Source organism: Coffea arabica, chromosome 7c (genome assembly GCF_036785885.1).
Source record: "Coffea arabica cultivar ET-39 chromosome 7c, Coffea Arabica ET-39 HiFi, whole genome shotgun sequence".
Lineage (NCBI taxonomy): Eukaryota > Viridiplantae > Streptophyta > Magnoliopsida > Gentianales > Rubiaceae > Coffea > Coffea arabica.
The window spans coordinates 7,401,408-7,420,129 of record NC_092322.1 but is presented as its reverse complement, the minus strand read 5'-3'; the positions used below and the strand labels follow the sequence as shown (position 1 = coordinate 7,420,129).

Here is an 18,722-nt window from a genome sequence, read left to right as displayed (position 1 = left end):
AAATACATACAAATTCAGTACCACTTAATAAGTTCAGCAGAAAAATTTTTATTTATCAAACACCAAAACATCTGAATGTCTGAATGAATTCAGTTTCAGCACTTTTTTATGTTATCAAACAGACACTAAATATAAATATATGTTAACAATTAAAATAATATTTGATATGGACAAAGAGAAAAATTAATAATAAAATTACTAACAATTAACACGCTATCAGGAGCAGTGAAACTTTTAGAAGATTACCACGTTGTTAGGGGCGATACAAATTTTTGATGCATCAAATTGGGGTTCTTATGGTCCAATACACCATTGAACTTGGAGCTGTTGAGGCGCATCAAAGATTGAAAAGTGATTTACTATTCAGCCTTCTGTGAAAGTTCTGTGGGACAGGAGACTGTCTGGCGGACGGGAGCATTACTTGGAACTTCAAAAATTGCGGCCGTTTCATGATATTGAAAGAAATTAGGAGGATGTGCTTGTTGATCTGAAGTATAGCCGTAAAAAAGCAAGCAAAACTAGGAAGAATAAGGTAGAACAATGGACTTTATCATCCTGAAGAGTGGGGCGGTTGGGAAGAATAAGCTAGGAAGTAAAGATGGCCAGATTTGACTCGGACTAAAGAACAAGCAGAAAAAGATTAAGCACCATAACAAGTACCGAACAAGGTTTTGCTTTCCCAACTTGGGCAGCTCGCAATCTAGCCTTCTACAAGGCGCCCAGAACACCAAAAATACCACCAGACTTGCAGAAAAGAACCGATTACTTCATGGTAGGTGAAACCCGTTTAGACTTGCAGAACACTGGCTCTCATTTTGCATGCATCGCAATAAATCCAAATTGCAAGAAAATTTCTCCCCATATGACCGAGATGTATTCTTGAGAGTCCAGGAATCCAGCATGCTCAACATCACTCATCTGAAAAAATGATCAACTCCCTAGGTGTGGCAGGTGGCCCATTCAAGCTACTATAGATCGAGTCTGAATCAAAGACTCAGGTGAAGAGGGAAAACAGGAAGGGAAGTTCTGTAGTCTGTACTAAACAATGAAGAGGACATTTCAAAATATGTTTCTCCTAAAATTCTAAACTATGACAAATTTTATTTCGGACCTCCATGGTTGACATTAACTGCCAGCTTAAACAGAATGGTCCTTGAGCTGTACAAACGATAACCACCATGCAGAAATAACATTGCACTTCATGTTCTCCCTGTAAAAGCCCCACCAAGCTTCACCCTCTTTGCACCAGGCGCCTCCAACACAACATCAGACCTCCACCGTCCAGGTACATCATGCTCGAAAGGGCAGCTGGAACCATTTCGGCATCCCTTTGAACTGTTATAGAACTTACAAGTTCTCTTATACTTTCGATCTGCTTCCTTTGATTGCACGTGATTGTAAGATATTCCATATAGAGACAGCTCATCATCCTGACTTCCTCTTTCTTCCCCGTATTGCTTGATTAAGGACTGGAAGTAACTGATATCTTTCTGTAAAGAAAGAGATGTGGTTGTCAGAGAGCAGGGATATGCACAAGAAGTAATTGTCAAAAGCTATGTGCATGGGAATTTTACCCTCAAGGGCTCCAAAGGAAAAGATGGATGCTCTGCGCCAGGCACAGAAGATGGAGCAGGAATTCTACCAACGTAATCATTTCCAGCACAATCATGCGACCCATGTTCTTCAATCAACTTCTTAAGGCGATATACCTCCACAAGTGATCCAGAGAGAGGTGAAGTTCCAAGATGTGGTGCTATATATGCAGTATCCAAACGATCAACCAAGGATTCAGCTTGCATTCGGGGAAAGGTATGGGAATGCCTCTCTACAGCAGGCTTAGGGAAGCTAGTGTTTAAAAGTGGACCATGTTCTCTAGAAGATTTCTTGCTGAAATCAGGCAATGCGCTTGACAAAGGAACAGATGGTGTCACTTTCTTTGGCTCAAAAGCTGTTCCTGATATAGAAGAGCCAGTTACAGTTGGTTTCACAAACCTGGGTACGAAGAGATCTCTGAAATTAGCCAGTTGACTATGTTCTTTCATGAAATTCTTACCTGGAAAATCAGGATTTGAGATCAGCAAGGGAACTGGTGGTGCCACTGTCTTTGAGCAAGAGCCTGCTCCAATCTCAATATTGGTGGATGGTGCTCGTTTCAATAGCCTTGGTACAGCCATATGTCCATTATCGGCCAGTTGAATATATCTACCAGTGGATTTCTTACTCAAAACATCAGGAGTTGAGCTTGATAAGGCATCTGATGCTTTCAGCAGAGACATATTTCCAACATCAGCTCTTTGAAAGACTTCACAATTGGAGTTCTGAATTGGCAAATCGGACTTTGATCTCAGTAATGAAATTGAGGTGGTCACTTGCTTTGGTCCAAGACCTGTTCCAATTTGTGCCTTAGCAGCTAATGATTGATTCCCTGGCCTTAGTAGAGCCTCAATTCCTGCATTGCCTGGCCGTGTATTTTCGGTAGTGGACTTTTGGACCAATGAAACTAGAGTTGAGCTCTGAAAATGAAGTGACTGTTCTACTTCATCCCATGCAGATGATGGTCCAGTTTTAGTACTGGCCACGTAAGCCCTAATTCTACTTGGGGCAGCTGGTGAGCCTTTCATCTTTGACGACCTGTGGATGAACTCTGTTCTGGGACTGTCAGATTTGCAGCTTTCGATGGTAGCTTCCTCAAACAGAAAGCTGCCTTTAGAGCTTGGACGGTGAACTGAAGACTCAACCTTCCTTGATCCAGATGTTCCAGTTGTAGTATCTGAAGCTAGTCCTCGTTCATCAATCAGTTTCTGTACCAATTTTGTGTTGCTAAGAAGCTTTATCATCAACTCTGGGCCTATTAAACTTCCATGCTCTTTACTTTTCATGATTGCAGTTGTGGCAGCTGCTGCTGCAACCATTGGGCCATCTAGATCTTGCAGTGGTGCATGATCAGATTTTTTACCTTTAGATAGCTCTCGAGAAAGAAGAGACTTGCTCTGAGGGATGTCAAAAATTTCAGAAGTTGATGGGCTTTGGGGCATATTTGCTGGTTCTGACTTGGTGGAAATGTTGAGCGCTGCTGTTTCATTATACAGGCAGTCCATTTCTGCTGCTTCTTCAATTGCAATGACAGGAATAACCAGAGTATGCCAATCATCAAAATGTTTGGCTTCCACATTCGATGAGATCGAGGGGCTATTTGCAAAATGCCAATGATGTGGTCAAGAGAAGAAAGCAATTAAATGTATTAAACTAAAGAGTTTACTTTACCTGGGAGGAACAGCAGAAAAGTGAGGATAAACTACCTCACGCACTCTCATTTCCCTATGCTTTTGAACCTCTACTTCTTCACTTTCTTCCCCAGCAGCCACGTGACATTTAAACTTCAAATCAAACTGCTTGATAAATACATAATAGTTTACCCAAACTTGAGAAGCAAAATGTGAAAATTATGCAGTCTTATCACTTCTCATAAGCTTACTCGAGGAGGAGTTCTCCACGGAATCTGAGGAATGTGTGAGACACCTTTATGGCTCAGTAGGTTGGGGTAGCTTCCGACTGACGATCCAGGACAACCATGAGCAATCGTAATATTTGCATTTGATACCCTTTCGTGAGGATTGCCAGGAGGTTCCCTACCTACCGCAGATGGGCAATCTTCTGATTGGAAAAATTTTACCTGCACAAATAACAAATGAGGGACCTGGAATGTATTGGATCGGATAAATATGTAAAGAACGTGGTAATATACATAAAGCATGTAGAGAGACAACAAAGCTGACAAAGAACCACCAGGACTACATTGTTTGACGCACCACATAGCAGCCAATTCAATCATCCCCCATTCCCCCCAACCCTGAACCCCAAAACAAGCCCAGAAGCCCAGAATTGGAAGTGAAAGGAACAGTATATAGGAGACAGCAATAACTTCATTTCACCCATCCTGCTGCAGAAGTTTCATTGCCTTCACATTCAAGAACCTGCCTTCTCATCCCAACTAAATGCAATATATACTTTACCTAGACAATGCATACACTTCAAGATAGTAAAACATGACGAAATTATTTGTTTGTGTGCACAACCATATTTCAAAACATTACTCCTTGCAGACAAAAGACAACTAGAGAACTGCAACAGAGGTGCTTCATATAAAGTCTTGCTGAATTTAACTCAAAAAGTGGTTCGACAACTTCAGCGAGACCAATATGTATGTAAATCAAGAGAATTTAAACCACATATCGAAAAGCAAAGGTAACAGCCTATAAAGTAGCGTATTAAATATTTAACAGAAGGGCGAAGAACTTTATTATTCTGTATTGGGATGCATTATTTGAGATAGCGAAAGATGCTCCTTTTAGCAGCAATAAGCAATGACTCAACAGAAAACAATGGAGCTAGAAGCATCAAAACAATGACTTCAGCAATTCACACTATCCACTTATGGTGCAACTATGGTGGAGCTGACAGGGCGTAAGCATTCTTAACTCAAGATGAGCAAAGTTATGACTTCAAATGCAAGTAACGGTTATACATTGTGTCAAGTGAATACGGTTCCACTATACTCTTAAAGTTATACTGGTTCAACCTAAGTAGAAGCGAGCATTGTCATATTTGACATAGTAAGTGACGATATCATATGCTGAAATTGATAACCAAAATAATTGAAACATCCCAAGCATCTATGAAACGAAAGAAGACTCCCCGTTAGAAACTAGAAGATACCGCGCGGTGACATGATTATGAAGCCAAGGATTTCTGAAGGGAAGTACTCACTTAATCATCATTTTTTTAGCTCCAACTAACCAAGGTCATCCATTTAAAAAAAATTTTCCTCTTCCTTTCTCATATCAATGCACTTTAAACATCCCCATACATCTACAAAGAATATAATGATCACTGAGCTGCTTGCCAAATACGACAGTTTACCAACATTCCACATCAAGCATGTAATTAAGAGACAACATTAAAGCTGAGGTCCATGCCAAAAACCAAAACGTACCAACTTTATGTTTATCAGTGAAAGAAGCAAAAGTTCTATGTACATTTAACCAAGCATCCACTTTGTTGAGAATCAATTTTCCTTTAATTTTGGCATAGAACTGCCTATGATTATGAAATCATATACGAAAACCCTTTGATAACTTCAATGTTTCTGCAACAAGCACACAGAAAAGCATGACAAGTCAACTAATCCTCAGAGTAAAGCACATTAACACAAATTTATAGTTTACCAAATTAAAAGCATGTGGATAAGAAGAAGAACCATGTACCTACTGTTTGTTCACAACTAAAGCAAGTGATCTCGTTCATATTGGAGCATTCTCCTACTGATGAGTCACACATGCAAGTGATGATGCCTTCTTGGGGACACATCACACTGCATGGTACATGTTTCATTTAAAAACAAGAATCAACAACCTCCCCAGAGACCGTTCATTGCGTGCGCATACAAGAACTTCCAATGTGCCATTATTTCTACCCCTTTATCTAAGCAAAAGGCAGAAACTGTGGACTGCTCTAGGGACTTTGAATACCCTGCTAGACTCTAGGTTTGTGCTGCTCAGAAGCTGAGAATTATGCTCAAGATGATTTAACCTAATTGCAACTACAACCTAATAGGTAGAGGCTATCCTTGTTGGTTAGTTTTCATCCACTTGAACTCATTATTTCACACTTTACAATAACCAACTGTGTTTCCTAAGCTACTCCAATGGCCTAATTCTAACAAATCAGACTTAACATTGGCAAAAGAGAGCAACTTTTCCTCTTCTTACAAAGTATATATTCCATTGATCTCTCAGCTGACTCTGTCCTTTCCTTGAACTCATAACATGACTGACGCATATATTGTAACAGCTCTTTCTGTACTTCGATAAACATCATAGCTGCTTCAGATTGTGAAATAGCTCCCTCGTGGACCGTTACAAACCAATCACAATAAGCTTACCCTAAAGTTAATGCTCTAAGTAGACCTAAAAATGCAAAGCGTAATTTAAAGTTTAGATGATTATGTTTCTTTTGACTCCCAACATGTTCCAGTTATCTTTTGGAGTTGTTTACCGTTTTTCGACAACATTAGCTGATAATAGTTTCACATACAGTGAACAATAGGTCTGATATTATAGCACACTTATTCCCATTAATGGTGCCCATAATGACTAACATGCTCTAACTAAGCATTGGCACACCCATTGAATGCCAGCTTGATAAGTGCACATGCTAGCATATCATTTAGCATCAGGATTATCGTCAATTCAATGGAATCTAAGAAGTGTCTTAAGAGTAGCTCATTCAATCTTGGGAACCTTTAAGTCAAAGACTTAAACAGGACATTTTATCCACCTTGAAAACTTTTGAAATTAAAGCATTTTCCAGACAGTTTCTTGTTACCATTCTTCACATCTTCCAAAATGTTTTGTCTTATCAATGACTTCTGAAAAGCAAAACATCACCAACATCATATCAAAAGAATGCATCTAAGTGACATATAATACTTCTGTTAGTCAAGTTTCGAAGGCTTGAAATCTGTAGATCATTTAGTTAAAATTAATGATCTTCAATAGCTTATGGTCAGATCACATGCTTAGGCAGAACAGCTTATACAAAGTATAAGCAGAACTTCATCTCCTTCCTGCTTGAAGAACTCTCAGAATCCCTTATGTTTTAGACATTCTCTTTGCCTCAAAAATGATGCAAACTGTTCCTGCCTACAAAGCACAAATTTATTTATTTAAGGCTTCATATACCTGAACTTCTTTGTTTACTCTCCTTCTTTTGACTGCATGCACGCTGCTTGGTCGAAAACATCTTAGTTTGCATTTCTTTTAGTAAGATATAAATTAAAAGCTATGCACGTAGAATCCTTGTAAACACAAAACACATCCAGCCTATAAGTGTATTAGCAACGTATTGGAGCTCAGTGAGTACTTCTTCCGTGAAATGAGAATGAAGGATTCTCAAAAGCTTGTTTATTGGGTTGAATTCTTTCCTCCACAGAACTAGATGCATCCATGCATCCAGGAAGGAGAGATTTGCTTCCCTAAAGTATGAGTTGCGTTCATTAATGTAGAACAGAATTTGATCTCCCCATGTAACAGATTAACACCTCAAATAGTTCAAAGCTTCCTTTAAAGTTTAAACTTAAATTGAATGATTATTGACCTTTTTATCTCGTTTTATCTCTTATAATGTGTACTTCCATATGTCTAAAAATTTACTGACTGTATATCTAAATTATGTCCATGATGCTCTTTACAAAATTTCAATTTTGTTTGTATTTTTAAGAACTGCATTTTAGAAAACAACAGAGTTTTTAATACCCGGTCTCTCCAAAAACAATATAGTTGTGGCTTCTTAAAGCAAATCCTACTACAATGGACAGAATCAATTAGGTTACCAACAAAAATCAATAATAAAGTACTGTTTCCAAATACAATAGATAAATGAATGCACACAAATTATTTGTTTGCAAATTTGTAAACTAATGTGCACTCACAAATTAGCATGAAATCTCATTTTTGAAGTCGTAAAAACCAAGTAATAAATATTTTCCCAAAAAAAAATGACACATCAAAATTTTTCAGGAAAAAAAAACACTGAAAAGCTGATTCAATACACGAATTTAGTACGGATACAATGATGATCATCAACAGCATTAGTGTGAGTATACCTGACAAAGATTAGCTTCAGTTGCCCAACAAACTCTGCTGGATTTCTTCTCTCGCTTCATTTTTTTTTTTCTTGCTTGACATAAAGAAATTCAACACGATTTACACCACATTTAGGAACCGGAAGCACTAATTAATGCAGTAATAGTTGAATCAAGTTCAAGTTCTTTAAGCAACAGCGGAAGAGAAACCTTTTTTTTTTTCTTTTGGGCAGTGTTCCGAGACTAGGAATGTTCTAGATATTAGAATGCAAAAGCCCTAGAGGAAAATTTTGAGGTTATAACAAGCGATTATTTTCTGCTTCGTCTTGTTTGAGTTTCGGCCGTTTTGCTCGAGCTCAAGCGTTTTAACAAACACGTCTCTTGGGTTGAAGAGGTGCTGACGAGACCAGGGTTGCTGCATACGCATTGATCCGCGTTGCCCGAATTGGAGAGAAAATGATTAGTGTAATTAGCGTCATAGGCCACCGTACTTTTACCTGAAAAAGTGCGGGGATATTCATCTCATCTGCATCTGCTTCTGCCACCGCTACTGACGGGGGCTTCTTTTGGTTTTTGAGCCGTCAGCTTCGTGGGCACTTATTTGAGTCCGACTCACTTTCCCGCTATCATCAAGGTCTCTGCTTGTTAATTTCAATACTTTTTTTCCTTTTGTCACCAATCTCATAAGGTAAGTTAATCTTATGTAATCCGTGATTTGGTTGCAAATTTATTATGGAGATATTTGAGTTGTGGAAGATGAGATTCCTTTTCAACCCACGGAACGCAATATTAATCAACGAAAGTCTATAACATTTGTGACTTCAAATTAGGAACATTTGTAGCACTTGTACACGTAACATAATATACAATTATATTGCAGTTATTTAACGAGCGCCTGCTAAGCACTCCACAAAAGAAGAAGATGTTAATTTTTTTTTTAAAAAAAAAAAGTAGTTAGGGAAAGTCTTTTAAAATCAATGAAAGATCATTACATAATAAATTTAGTGTGATTTATATGTGTTAATGTGCATTTGTTAGAATAATGCAATTATATTTTAGACCAATTAAATTTCAAACACGTTCATGTAATATGATGGACTATTCTAGCGGACTAGTGTATTTTTATGATCTAACGTGATGTAGTTATGGCAATTAATAAGTATCTCACTGACAATTAGCTATAGCGGATTATTTAGAGTTAAACATAGATATCATTGATAAAAAAAAAAAAAAAGTCTTTTAAAATGGAAATTTTTATTTTGATAAAAATAAAAATAAAAATAACACAAATCTTACCAATAATAGAGAAATAGGTAACAATATAGTTTAATAGAAAGATATAGAACATTTGACGGTAAACTATATCATCTCAATTTATATGTATTTGATCTAAATTCGACACTAATTGGGTTTGAATAAGAGTGTGAAATCCAACTACTAAAAGAACTTTGGATATTATTGACTATTTTATGTATTTTTATTGTTTTCTTCATATATAAATATGTAACACTACTATGCCATTTTTATAATCTAAATTTTTTATTATTTTTATAGTTGTAAGGGATAGTATAAGATATTATCATTTTTTTACTTACATTTTTAGATGCCAATATTTACAACCACTGTGGTCAATTCTTGGTTTATTATAGTTATCATATTATAGGAGATAAAATTAAATATATTCTAAAAATATTAGTAAACTAAATTGCATGTTATGGTTTTTTTCCTTCAAATTTTTCCTTTCAATTGGGAGAATCAATGTGGAATCAATTATGAACTTTTTCAAAAGAAAAATTGACGCTATTCAATCCAAATTTATATACCAATTAATTAAGTCTGGCGCTTTTATTTTGAAGATACAAATATAAGTTATTTTAAAAACAAAAAACTAAACTGAAAGTTATGAGAATTTTTTCTTTTGCTTCAAATTTTAATTTTCAATTTGAAAGTTGAAATATAAATCCATGCATAGCAGGGGTTAGAATGCTAGTGTTTATAAATGATAAGTATGAAGATAAAACTTCATGATTTTCCCTTGCTTCATTTGAGAGATTAACAAAAATGGATGATTTTTTTCATAATCAAGCACCACTATGTTAATTCTTTAACATCGTGGGCAGAATTAGTGCTTTGAAAATAAATAAGGAAAAATTGTTCAAAACATTGCTCACATCTCACTAAATGAATTATTTTGTCCTTCATTTTTAAAATATTAATTTTACGTTTCTTATAAATTCTTAGTCCTAACCTAAGTTTCCAATCACTTTTTTAACTTATGTGATCATATGTAGTCATTTTTGACATACAAAAAGGTCAAATCTCACTTTTTTTTAGTGATACAAAATGAATATAAATTGGGTCAAATCTCCTTTTTTTTTTGTGGAAAAATTTTGAATATGGTTTGAGTTAGATCATACTTTTTTAGAGGTAAAAATAAATATGGATAGGATAATTTGTTCAACTACAAATAGGATCTAACATTTTTGTCCCTAAAGCAATAATCATATGTGGATCATGTGATGGATTCAGCGAAAAAAATGGTCAAAAACTTAGGTTGAGATCAAATTTTGCCAATTTAATTTTAACAAAAATGATATAAAATTATCATTCATTTAACGAAATATGGAGACGTTTTGAACTATTTGTCCAATAAAAAAATGTAGGCTTCAATAAATTTTCCTCATTGTTTTGCCACTTTTGGAATGCGAACCATATTAACTATTCAATCATTTCCGTTCTCTCGTATTCTCTTAATTTTTTTTTTAATTTGTTTCTTCTCCCAGTGACGGTCCAAAATTCATCCAAACCAGCCTAAGGAAATATAATACTTTGACCAATAGAAACAGTCTTACAAAAGGTCTTGAGTTTTCCTTATCTTTTCTAAGTGTAACGCCACCGAAGCAACCATAGACATTTTGCCATTCCACAATTGTTTTTGCAAAATCAAATTAATACATAACAATACAAAGAAGCTATAATCATTGTGGCAATGGAACAAGAAAGAAAGAGCTGTTGGCTATGGTATTGTGGCAAATGAAGGAAGGGAGTAGGACCTAATGGGATGGGCAATGAGAGAAAGAGCAAGTGAGAATCAAATTCAACAACTTGCTGAAGGGTGTCAAGCTTGCTCTAATCAAGGCAGCAGAACAGGAATGGAGACTTGTCAACATTGGAGTTCCTGACAAAAATCTTCTACAGCAAATCCAACGAAAAAAATCAATGGATGCATGGCATGGGTAACAACATTATTGATAATACAGGACGTCCAAGGGCTGAGTACCTTGTTTTACAATGCTCCTTTTGCTTAGAAATAGTGAATAGAAATTATCAAAGTGTTCAGTTTAGTGTTCCAGCTTTGAGCAATTATCAAGACGTAGTAGAATGGGTTAATTCTAATTTGCTGTGCTAATGGCACGTTGTAAGTATCGAGCCTTTGCTCGTTTTGTAAATACTTTTGTGTCAAGTAATATAATTCTACCATCTCGATAAAAAAAAAAAAGAAGTAACATTTAACTCCAAATTCAACCTATGTTTGGCAATCTAAGCGTGAATTATATCGTAGAGCGTGCCTGGGTTGGATTAGAAATCTTTTATCTACCTGTCTAAATTTCATCGATGTATCAGACTAATTGATGAAGACAAAAAAAAAAAAAAAAAAAAGGGGTGCAGGGCGTTCTATTTCATAAATTCCTCTTCTCCCTCCATATGTTTGGATATTTTCATTAATTGGTCCTATTTTCCGTGTTATTCTTTTCTGTAACTTATATTGCTTTTTGTCTTTATCATTCTTTGAACTGTAACAAGAATATCGAATGCCGGCCCCCTTCTCATTTATGATTACATAATGACACTTTCATTTGGATGGAAAGATTTGGAGATGCAAGAAGAGAAAAGCCGACGAAGTATGAATAAAAGCCATCTCTTGATTGAGAGTATTAAATAAAGAGAAAAGAAGAGATATGATGACACCAAAGAGTAAGTTGAAATATTTGGCTTCTTCTTCTTCTTCTTCTTCTTCGGCTCAAAATTGAAGCTGGGCTCAGTTAATTTGGTAAGGACGTCTGTCGCCCAAAAAAAAAAAACAAAAAATGCCTAGTAAGGAAGAACCAATTGAAAAAAGTCCAGTAAGGAGAACCACTAGCAGAAAAGAGCCGGTTACTTCACCGTAGTTGAAAACCATTTAGACTTGCAGAACTCTGGATCCCTTTTTGCATGCATTGCAATGAAATGAACATTGCAAGAAAATTTCTCCAGATGTATTCTTGAGAGTCCAGCAATCTTGCATGCTCAACATCACTCATCTGATAATTGATCAACTCCTTAGAAGTGGCCCATTCAAGCTACTATAGGTCGAGTCTCAAACAAAGACTCACGTTAGGAGAGAAAACAAGAAGGGAAGTCCTGAAATTCTAAATTATGACAAATGTTCCTTCGGACCTCCATTGTTGACATTAACTGCCAACTTAAACAGAATGGTCCTTGAGCTGTACAAACTATAACAACTATGCGGAAATAACAATTTAGTTGCCAATCTCTTACAACATTTTACTTCATGTTCTCCCTGTAAAACTTCCACCAAGCTTCAACCTCTTTGCACCAGGCACCTCTAACACAACATCAGACCTCCACTGTCCAGGTACATCATGCTCGTAAGGGCAGCTGGAACCATTTCGGCATCCCATTGAACTATTATAGAACTTACAAGTTCTCTTATACTTTCGATCTGATTCCTTTGACTGCAGGTGATTGTGAGATATTCCATATAGAGACAGCTCATCATCCTGACTTCCTTTTTCTTCTCCATGTTGCCTGATTAAGGACTGGAAGTAACTGATATCTTTCTGTAAAGAAAGAGATGTGGTTGTCAGAGAACAAGAAAATGCACAACAACTAATTGTCAAAAAGATCTGTGGACGGGAATTTTACCCTCAAGGGCTCCAAAGGAAAAGATGGATGCTCGGCGCCAGGCACAGAAGATGGAGCAGGAATTTCACCAACATAATCATTTCCTGCACGATCATGCGACCCATGTTCTTCAATCAACTTCTTAAGGCGATATACCTCAGCTAGTGATCCAGGGACAGGTGAAGTTCCAAGACGTGGTGCTATATATGCAGTATCCAACCGATCAACCAAGGATTCAGATTGCATTCGGGGAAAGGTATGGGAATGCCTCTCTACAGCAGGCTCAGGGAAGCTAGTGTATAAAAGTGCACCATGTTCTCCAGAAGACTTCTTGCTGAAATCAGGCAATACGCTTGACAAAGGAACGGATGGCGTCACTTTCTTTGGCTCAAAAGCTGTTCCTGATATAGAAGAGCCAGCTAGGTTTGGTTTCACAAACCTGGGTACTGAGAGATCTCTGAAATTACCCAGTTGACTATGTCCTTTCATGAAATTCTTACCTGGAAAATCAGGGTTTGAGCTCAGTAAGGGAACTAATGGTGCCACTGTCATTGATCTAGAGCATGCTCCAATTTCAATATTGTTGGCTTGTGGTCGTTTCACTAGCCTTGGTACAGCCATATGTCCATCATCGGCCAGTTGAATGTATCTACCAGTGGATTTCTTACTTAAAACATCATGAATTGAGCTTGATAAGGCACGTGATGCTTTCAGCAGAGACATATTTCCAACATCAGCTCTTTGAAAGACTTCATAATTGGAGTTCTGACTTGGCAAATCAGACTTTGAGCTCAGTAATGAAATTGATGTGGTCACTTGCTTTGGCCCAAGACCTGTTCCAGTTTCTGCCTTAACAGCTAATGGTTGATTCCCTGGCCTTAGTACAGCCTCAATTCCTGCATTGCCTGGATGCGTATTTTCGGTAGTGGACTTTTGGACCAATGAAACAATAGTTGAGCTCTGAAAATGAAGTAACTGTTCTATTTCATCCCATGCAAATGTTGGTCCAGTTTCAGTACTGGCCAACTGAGCCCTAATTCTACTTGGGGCAGCTGGCGAGCATTTCACTTTTGATGGCCGGTGGATGAACCCTGTTCTGGGATTGTCAGGTTTGTAGCTTTCGATGGTAGATTCCTCAAACAGAAAGCTGCCTTTAGCGCTGGGACGGTGAACTGAAGACTCAACCGTCTTTGATCCAGATGTTCGAGTTGTAGTATCTGAAGCTAGTCTGCGTTCATCAATCAGCTTCTGTACCAATTCTGGGTTGCTAAGAAGCTTTATCAACAACTCTGGGTCTATTAAACTTGGAGGCTCTTTACTTTTCATGATTGCAGTTGTGGCAGCTGCTGCTGCAACCATTGGGCCATCTAGATCTTGCAGTGGTGCATGATCAGATTTTTTACCTTTAGATAGCTCTCGAGAAAGAAGAGACTTGCACTGAGGGATGTCAAAAATTTCAGAAGTTGATGGGCTTTGGGGTAATTTTGCTGGTTCTGGCTTGGCGAGGCAGTCCGTTTCTGCTGCTTCTTCAATTGCGGTGACAGGAATAACCGGAGTATGCCAATCATCAAAATGTTCGGCTTCCACATCCGATGAGATCGAGGGGCTATTTGCAAAATGCCAATGATGTGGTCAAGAGAAGAAAGCAATTAATTGAATTAAACTAAAAGAGTTTACTTTACCAGTGAGGAACTGCAGAAAAGTGAGGATAAACTGCCTCATGCACTCTCATTTCCCTGTGCTTTTGAACCTCTACCTCTTCACTTTCTTCCCCAGCAGCCACGTGACATTCAAACTTCAAATCAAACTGCTTGATAAATACATAATAGGTTACCCAAAATTGAGAAGCAAAATGTGAAAATTATGCAGTCTTATCACTTCTAATAAGCTTACTCGAGGAGGAGTTCTCCACGGAATCTGAGGAATGTGTGAGACACCTTTATGGCTCAGTGGGTTGGGATAGCTTCCGACTGACGAACCAGGAAAACCATCAGCAATCGCAATATTTTCGTTTGATACCTTTTCGTGAGGATTGCCAGGAGGTTCCCTACCTACTTCAGATAGGCAATCTTCTGATTGGAAAAATTTTGCCTGCACTAATAACAAACGAGGACTTGAATGTATTGGATCGGATAAATATGTAAATAACACGGTAATATACATAATGCATGTAGAGAGATGACAAGGCTGAGAAAGAACCACCAGGGCTACATTGTTTGACGCACCACATGGCAGCCTATTCAATCAATTCCCCATTCCTCCCCACCACCCCAATCCCAAAACAAGCCCAGAAGGCCGAATTGGAAGTGAAAGGAACAGCATAGAGGAGGCAGCAGTAACTCCGCTGCAGAAGTTTCATTGCCTTCACATTCAAGAACCTGCCTTCTCATCCCAACCAGATGCAATATATACTTCACATAGACAAGGCTTACATTTCAAGATGGTAAAACATGATGAAATTAGTTGATTTCTTGCACGACCATATTTCAAAAACCAAAATGTACCAACTTTATGTTTATCAGTGAAAGCAGCAAAAGTTCTACACATTTAACCAAGCATCCACTATCTTGAGAATCAATTTTCCTTAATAAATAAAAGTATAGAACTACCTATGATTATGAAATCCTATATGAAAACCCTATGATAACTTCAATGTTTCTGCAACAAGCACATAGGAGAAGCATGGCAAGTCGCCTCATCTTCAGAGTAAACCGCATTAACACAAATTTGTAGTTTACCATATTAAAAGCCTGAGGATAAGAAGAAGAACCACGTACCTATTGGTCGTTCACAACTAAAGCAGGCGATCTCGTTTATATTGGAGCATTCTTCTACTGTTGCATCACGCATGCAAGTGACGATGCCCTCTTGGGAACACATCACACTGCATGGTACATGTTTCATTTAAAGACAAGAATCAACAATCTCCCCAAAGCACGTTCATTGCGTGCGCATACAAGAACTTCCAACGAGCCATTACTTCTACCCCTTTATCTAAGCAAAAGGCAGAAACTGTGGACTGCTCTAGGGACTTTGAATACCCTGCTAGACTCTAGGTTTGTGTTGCTCAGAAGCTGAGAATTATGCTCAAGATGATTTACTAACATAATTGCAACCACAGCCTAATAGGTAGAGGCTATCCTTGTCGGTTATTTTTCATCCACTTGAACTCATTATTTCGCACTTTACAATAACCGTGTTTCCTAAGCTATTCCAGTGGACAAATTCTAACAAATCAGACTTAACATTGGCAAAGGAGAGCAGCTTTTCCTTTCCATACAAAGTATATATTCAATTGATCTATCAGCTGACTCTGTCCTTTCCTTGAACTCATAACACGACTGATGCATATATTGTAACAGCACTTTCTGTACTTCGATAGACATCATGGCTGCTTCAGATTGTGTAACAGCTCCCACGCGAACCATTGCAAGCCAATCACAATATGCTTACCCTAAAGTTAATGCTCTAAGTAGACCTAAAAATGGAAAGCGTAATTTAAAGTTTAGATGATTATGTTTCTTTTAACTCAACATGTTCAAGTTATCTTTTGGAGTTGCTTACCGTTTTCCGACAACATTAGCTCATAATAATTTCACATACAGTGAAGAATAGGTCTGATATTATAGCACGGTTATTCCCATAAACGGTGCCCATAATGACTAACATGCTCTAACTAAGCATTGGCACACTCATTGAATGCCAGCTTGATAAGTGCACATGTTAGCATATCATTTAGCATCAGGATTATCGTCAATTCAATGGAATCTAAGAAGTGTCTTAAGAGTAGCTCATTCGATGTTGGGAACCTTTAAGTCAAAAGACTTAAACAGGACGTTTTATCCACCTTGAAAACTTTTGAAATTAAAGTATTTTCCAGACAGTTTCTTGATACCATTCTTCACATCTTCCAAAATGTGTTGTCTTATCAATGACTTCTGAAAAGCAAAACATCACCAAGATCATATCAAAAGAATACATCTGAGTGACAGATAATAATTCTGTTAGTCAAGTTTCGAAAGCTTGAAATCTGTAGATCATTTAGTTAAAATTAAAATGATCTTCAATAGCTTATGGTCAGATCACATGCTTAATCAGAACAGCTGATACAAAGTATGAGCGGAACTTCATCTCCTTCCTGCTTGGAGAACTCTCAGAATCCCTTATGTTTTAGACATTCTCTTTGCCTCAAAAATGAAGCAAACTGTTCATGCCTACAAAGAACAAATTTATTATTCAAGGCTTCATTTACCTGAACTTCTTTTTCTACTCTCCTTTTACTTCTTTTGACTGCATGCACCTGCTTGGTCGAAAACATCTTAGTTTGCATTTCTTTTAGTAAGATATAACTTAAAAGCTATGCACCCAGAATCATTGTAAACACAAAACACAGCCAGCTTATCAGTGTCTTAGCCACGTATTGGAGCTCAATGAGTACTTCTTCCGTGAAATGAGAATGAAGGGTTCTCAGAAGCTTGTTTATTGGGTTGAGTTCTTTCTCTCCACCGAACTAGATGCATCCATGCATCCAGGAAGGAGAAATTTGCTTCCCTAAAGTATGAGTTGCGTTCATTAATGTAGAACAGAATTTGATCTCCCCATGTAACAGATTAGCACCTCAAATAGTTCAAAGCTTCCTTTAAAGTTTAAACTCAAATTGAATGATTATTGACCTTTTTATCTCGTCTTATCTCTTATAATGTGTACTTCCATATGTCTAAAAATTTACTGACTGTATATCTAAATTATGTCCATGATGCTCTTTTTCAAAAATTTCAATTTTGTTTGTATTTTTAAGAACTGCATTTTAGAAAACAACAGAGTTTTTAATACCTGGTCTCTCCAAAAACAATATAGTTGTGGCTTCTTAAAACCAATCCTACTACAATGGGCAGGATCAATTAGGTTACCAACAAAAATCAATAAAGTACTGTTCCCAAATACAATAGATAAATGAATGCACACAAATTATTTGTTTGCAAATTTGTAAACTAATGTGCACTCACAAATTAGCAGGAAATCTCATTTTTGAAGTCTTAAAAAACCAAGTAATTTTTTCCCAAAAAAAAATTAACACAAGAAAAATTTTCAAAAAAAAAAAACACTGAAAAGCTGATTCAATACACGAATTTAGTACGGAAACAATGATGGTCATCAACAGCATTAGTGTGAGTATACCTGACAAAGATTAGCTTCAGTTGCCCAACAAACTCTGCTGGATTTCTTCACTCGCTTCATTTTTTTATCTTGTTTTACATAAAGAAAATCAACACGATTTACGCCGCATTTAGGAACCGGAACCACTAATTAATGTAGTAATGGTTGAATCAAGTTCAAGTTCGTTAAGCAGCCGCAGAAGAGAAAACTTTTTTTTTTGGGCAGTGTTCCAAGACTAGGAATGTTCTAGATATTAGAATGCAAAAGCCCTAGAGGAAAATTTTGAGGCTATAACAAGCGATTATTTTCTGCTTCGTCTTGTTTGAGTTTCGGCCATTTTGCTTGAGCTCAAGCGTTTTAACAGACGCGTCTCTTGGGTTGAAGAGGCGCTGACGAGACCAGGGTTGCTGCATACGCACTGATCCGCCTCGTCCGATTTGGAGAGTAAATGATTAGTGTACTTTTACCTGGAAAAGTGCGGGGATATTCATCTGCATCTGCTTCTGCCACGGCTACTGACATGTGCTTCTTTTCTTTTTTTGAGCCATCAGCTTCGGGGCACTTATTTGAGTCCGACTCACTTTCCCGCTATCATCAATGTCTATTCTTAATTCCAATCACTTTTTTCCTTTTGTCACTAATCTCATAAGGTAAGTTAATCTTATGTAATCCGTGACTTGGTTGCAAATTTATGGTGGAGATGTTTGGATGGAAGGCAAGATGTATGAGTTTTGGAAGACCAGATTCTTTGTCTATCCACCGAATGAAATATTAGTCAAAAGAAAGTCTACAGCATGTATGACTTCAAATTAGGAACTAGCAACATTTTTTGGGGTGGCATAATTATTGAGGATTAATTTTAATAAACAATAGAGATTTTCTTACTTAAGTAGGTTCTTATACATGTAACATAAAATGTGATCATATTGGAAATATTTAATGAGTGTCCACTGCACGCACTACTCGAGAAGAAGAAATAGATGAGATGTTAAATTTCTTTTAAAACATAAAAATAATT

General features: G+C 37.2%; 2 protein-coding genes across 7 annotated transcripts; both read right to left on the bottom strand.

Moving 5' to 3' along the window:
- Window positions 1-222: 222 nt before the first annotated feature.
- Window positions 223-8,439, bottom strand: LOC113702006 (uncharacterized). Of its 6 annotated transcripts, XM_072058098.1 has the most exons (7): window positions 6,741-8,439; window positions 5,265-6,701; window positions 3,476-3,673; window positions 3,265-3,389; window positions 2,054-3,189; window positions 1,575-1,954; window positions 223-1,490 (listed from the first exon to the last, which is right to left on the bottom strand). In XM_072058098.1, exons 4-7 carry the CDS (start codon window positions 3,312-3,314, stop codon window positions 1,200-1,202), a joined length of 1,857 nt encoding a protein of 618 aa, XP_071914199.1. In that variant the 5' UTR covers window positions 3,315-3,389; window positions 3,476-3,673; window positions 5,265-6,701; window positions 6,741-8,439; the 3' UTR covers window positions 223-1,199. The 6 variants fall into 6 exon arrangements, with proteins under 6 accessions (XP_071914199.1, XP_071914194.1, XP_071914195.1 ...); XM_072058093.1 differs by having other exon boundaries at window positions 3,476-6,701; XM_072058094.1 differs by having other exon boundaries at window positions 1,575-1,948; window positions 3,476-6,701.
- A 3,530-nt stretch (window positions 8,440-11,969) lies between these two features.
- On the bottom strand, window positions 11,970-18,028 carry LOC140004324 (uncharacterized). Its single transcript, XM_072056809.1, has 4 exons — window positions 14,441-18,028; window positions 14,230-14,354; window positions 12,569-14,153; window positions 11,970-12,483 (listed from the first exon to the last, which is right to left on the bottom strand). Exons 1-4 carry the CDS (start codon window positions 14,708-14,710, stop codon window positions 12,193-12,195), a joined length of 2,271 nt encoding a protein of 756 aa, XP_071912910.1. The 5' UTR covers window positions 14,711-18,028; the 3' UTR covers window positions 11,970-12,192.
- Between the last annotated feature and the right edge of the window lie 694 nt (window positions 18,029-18,722).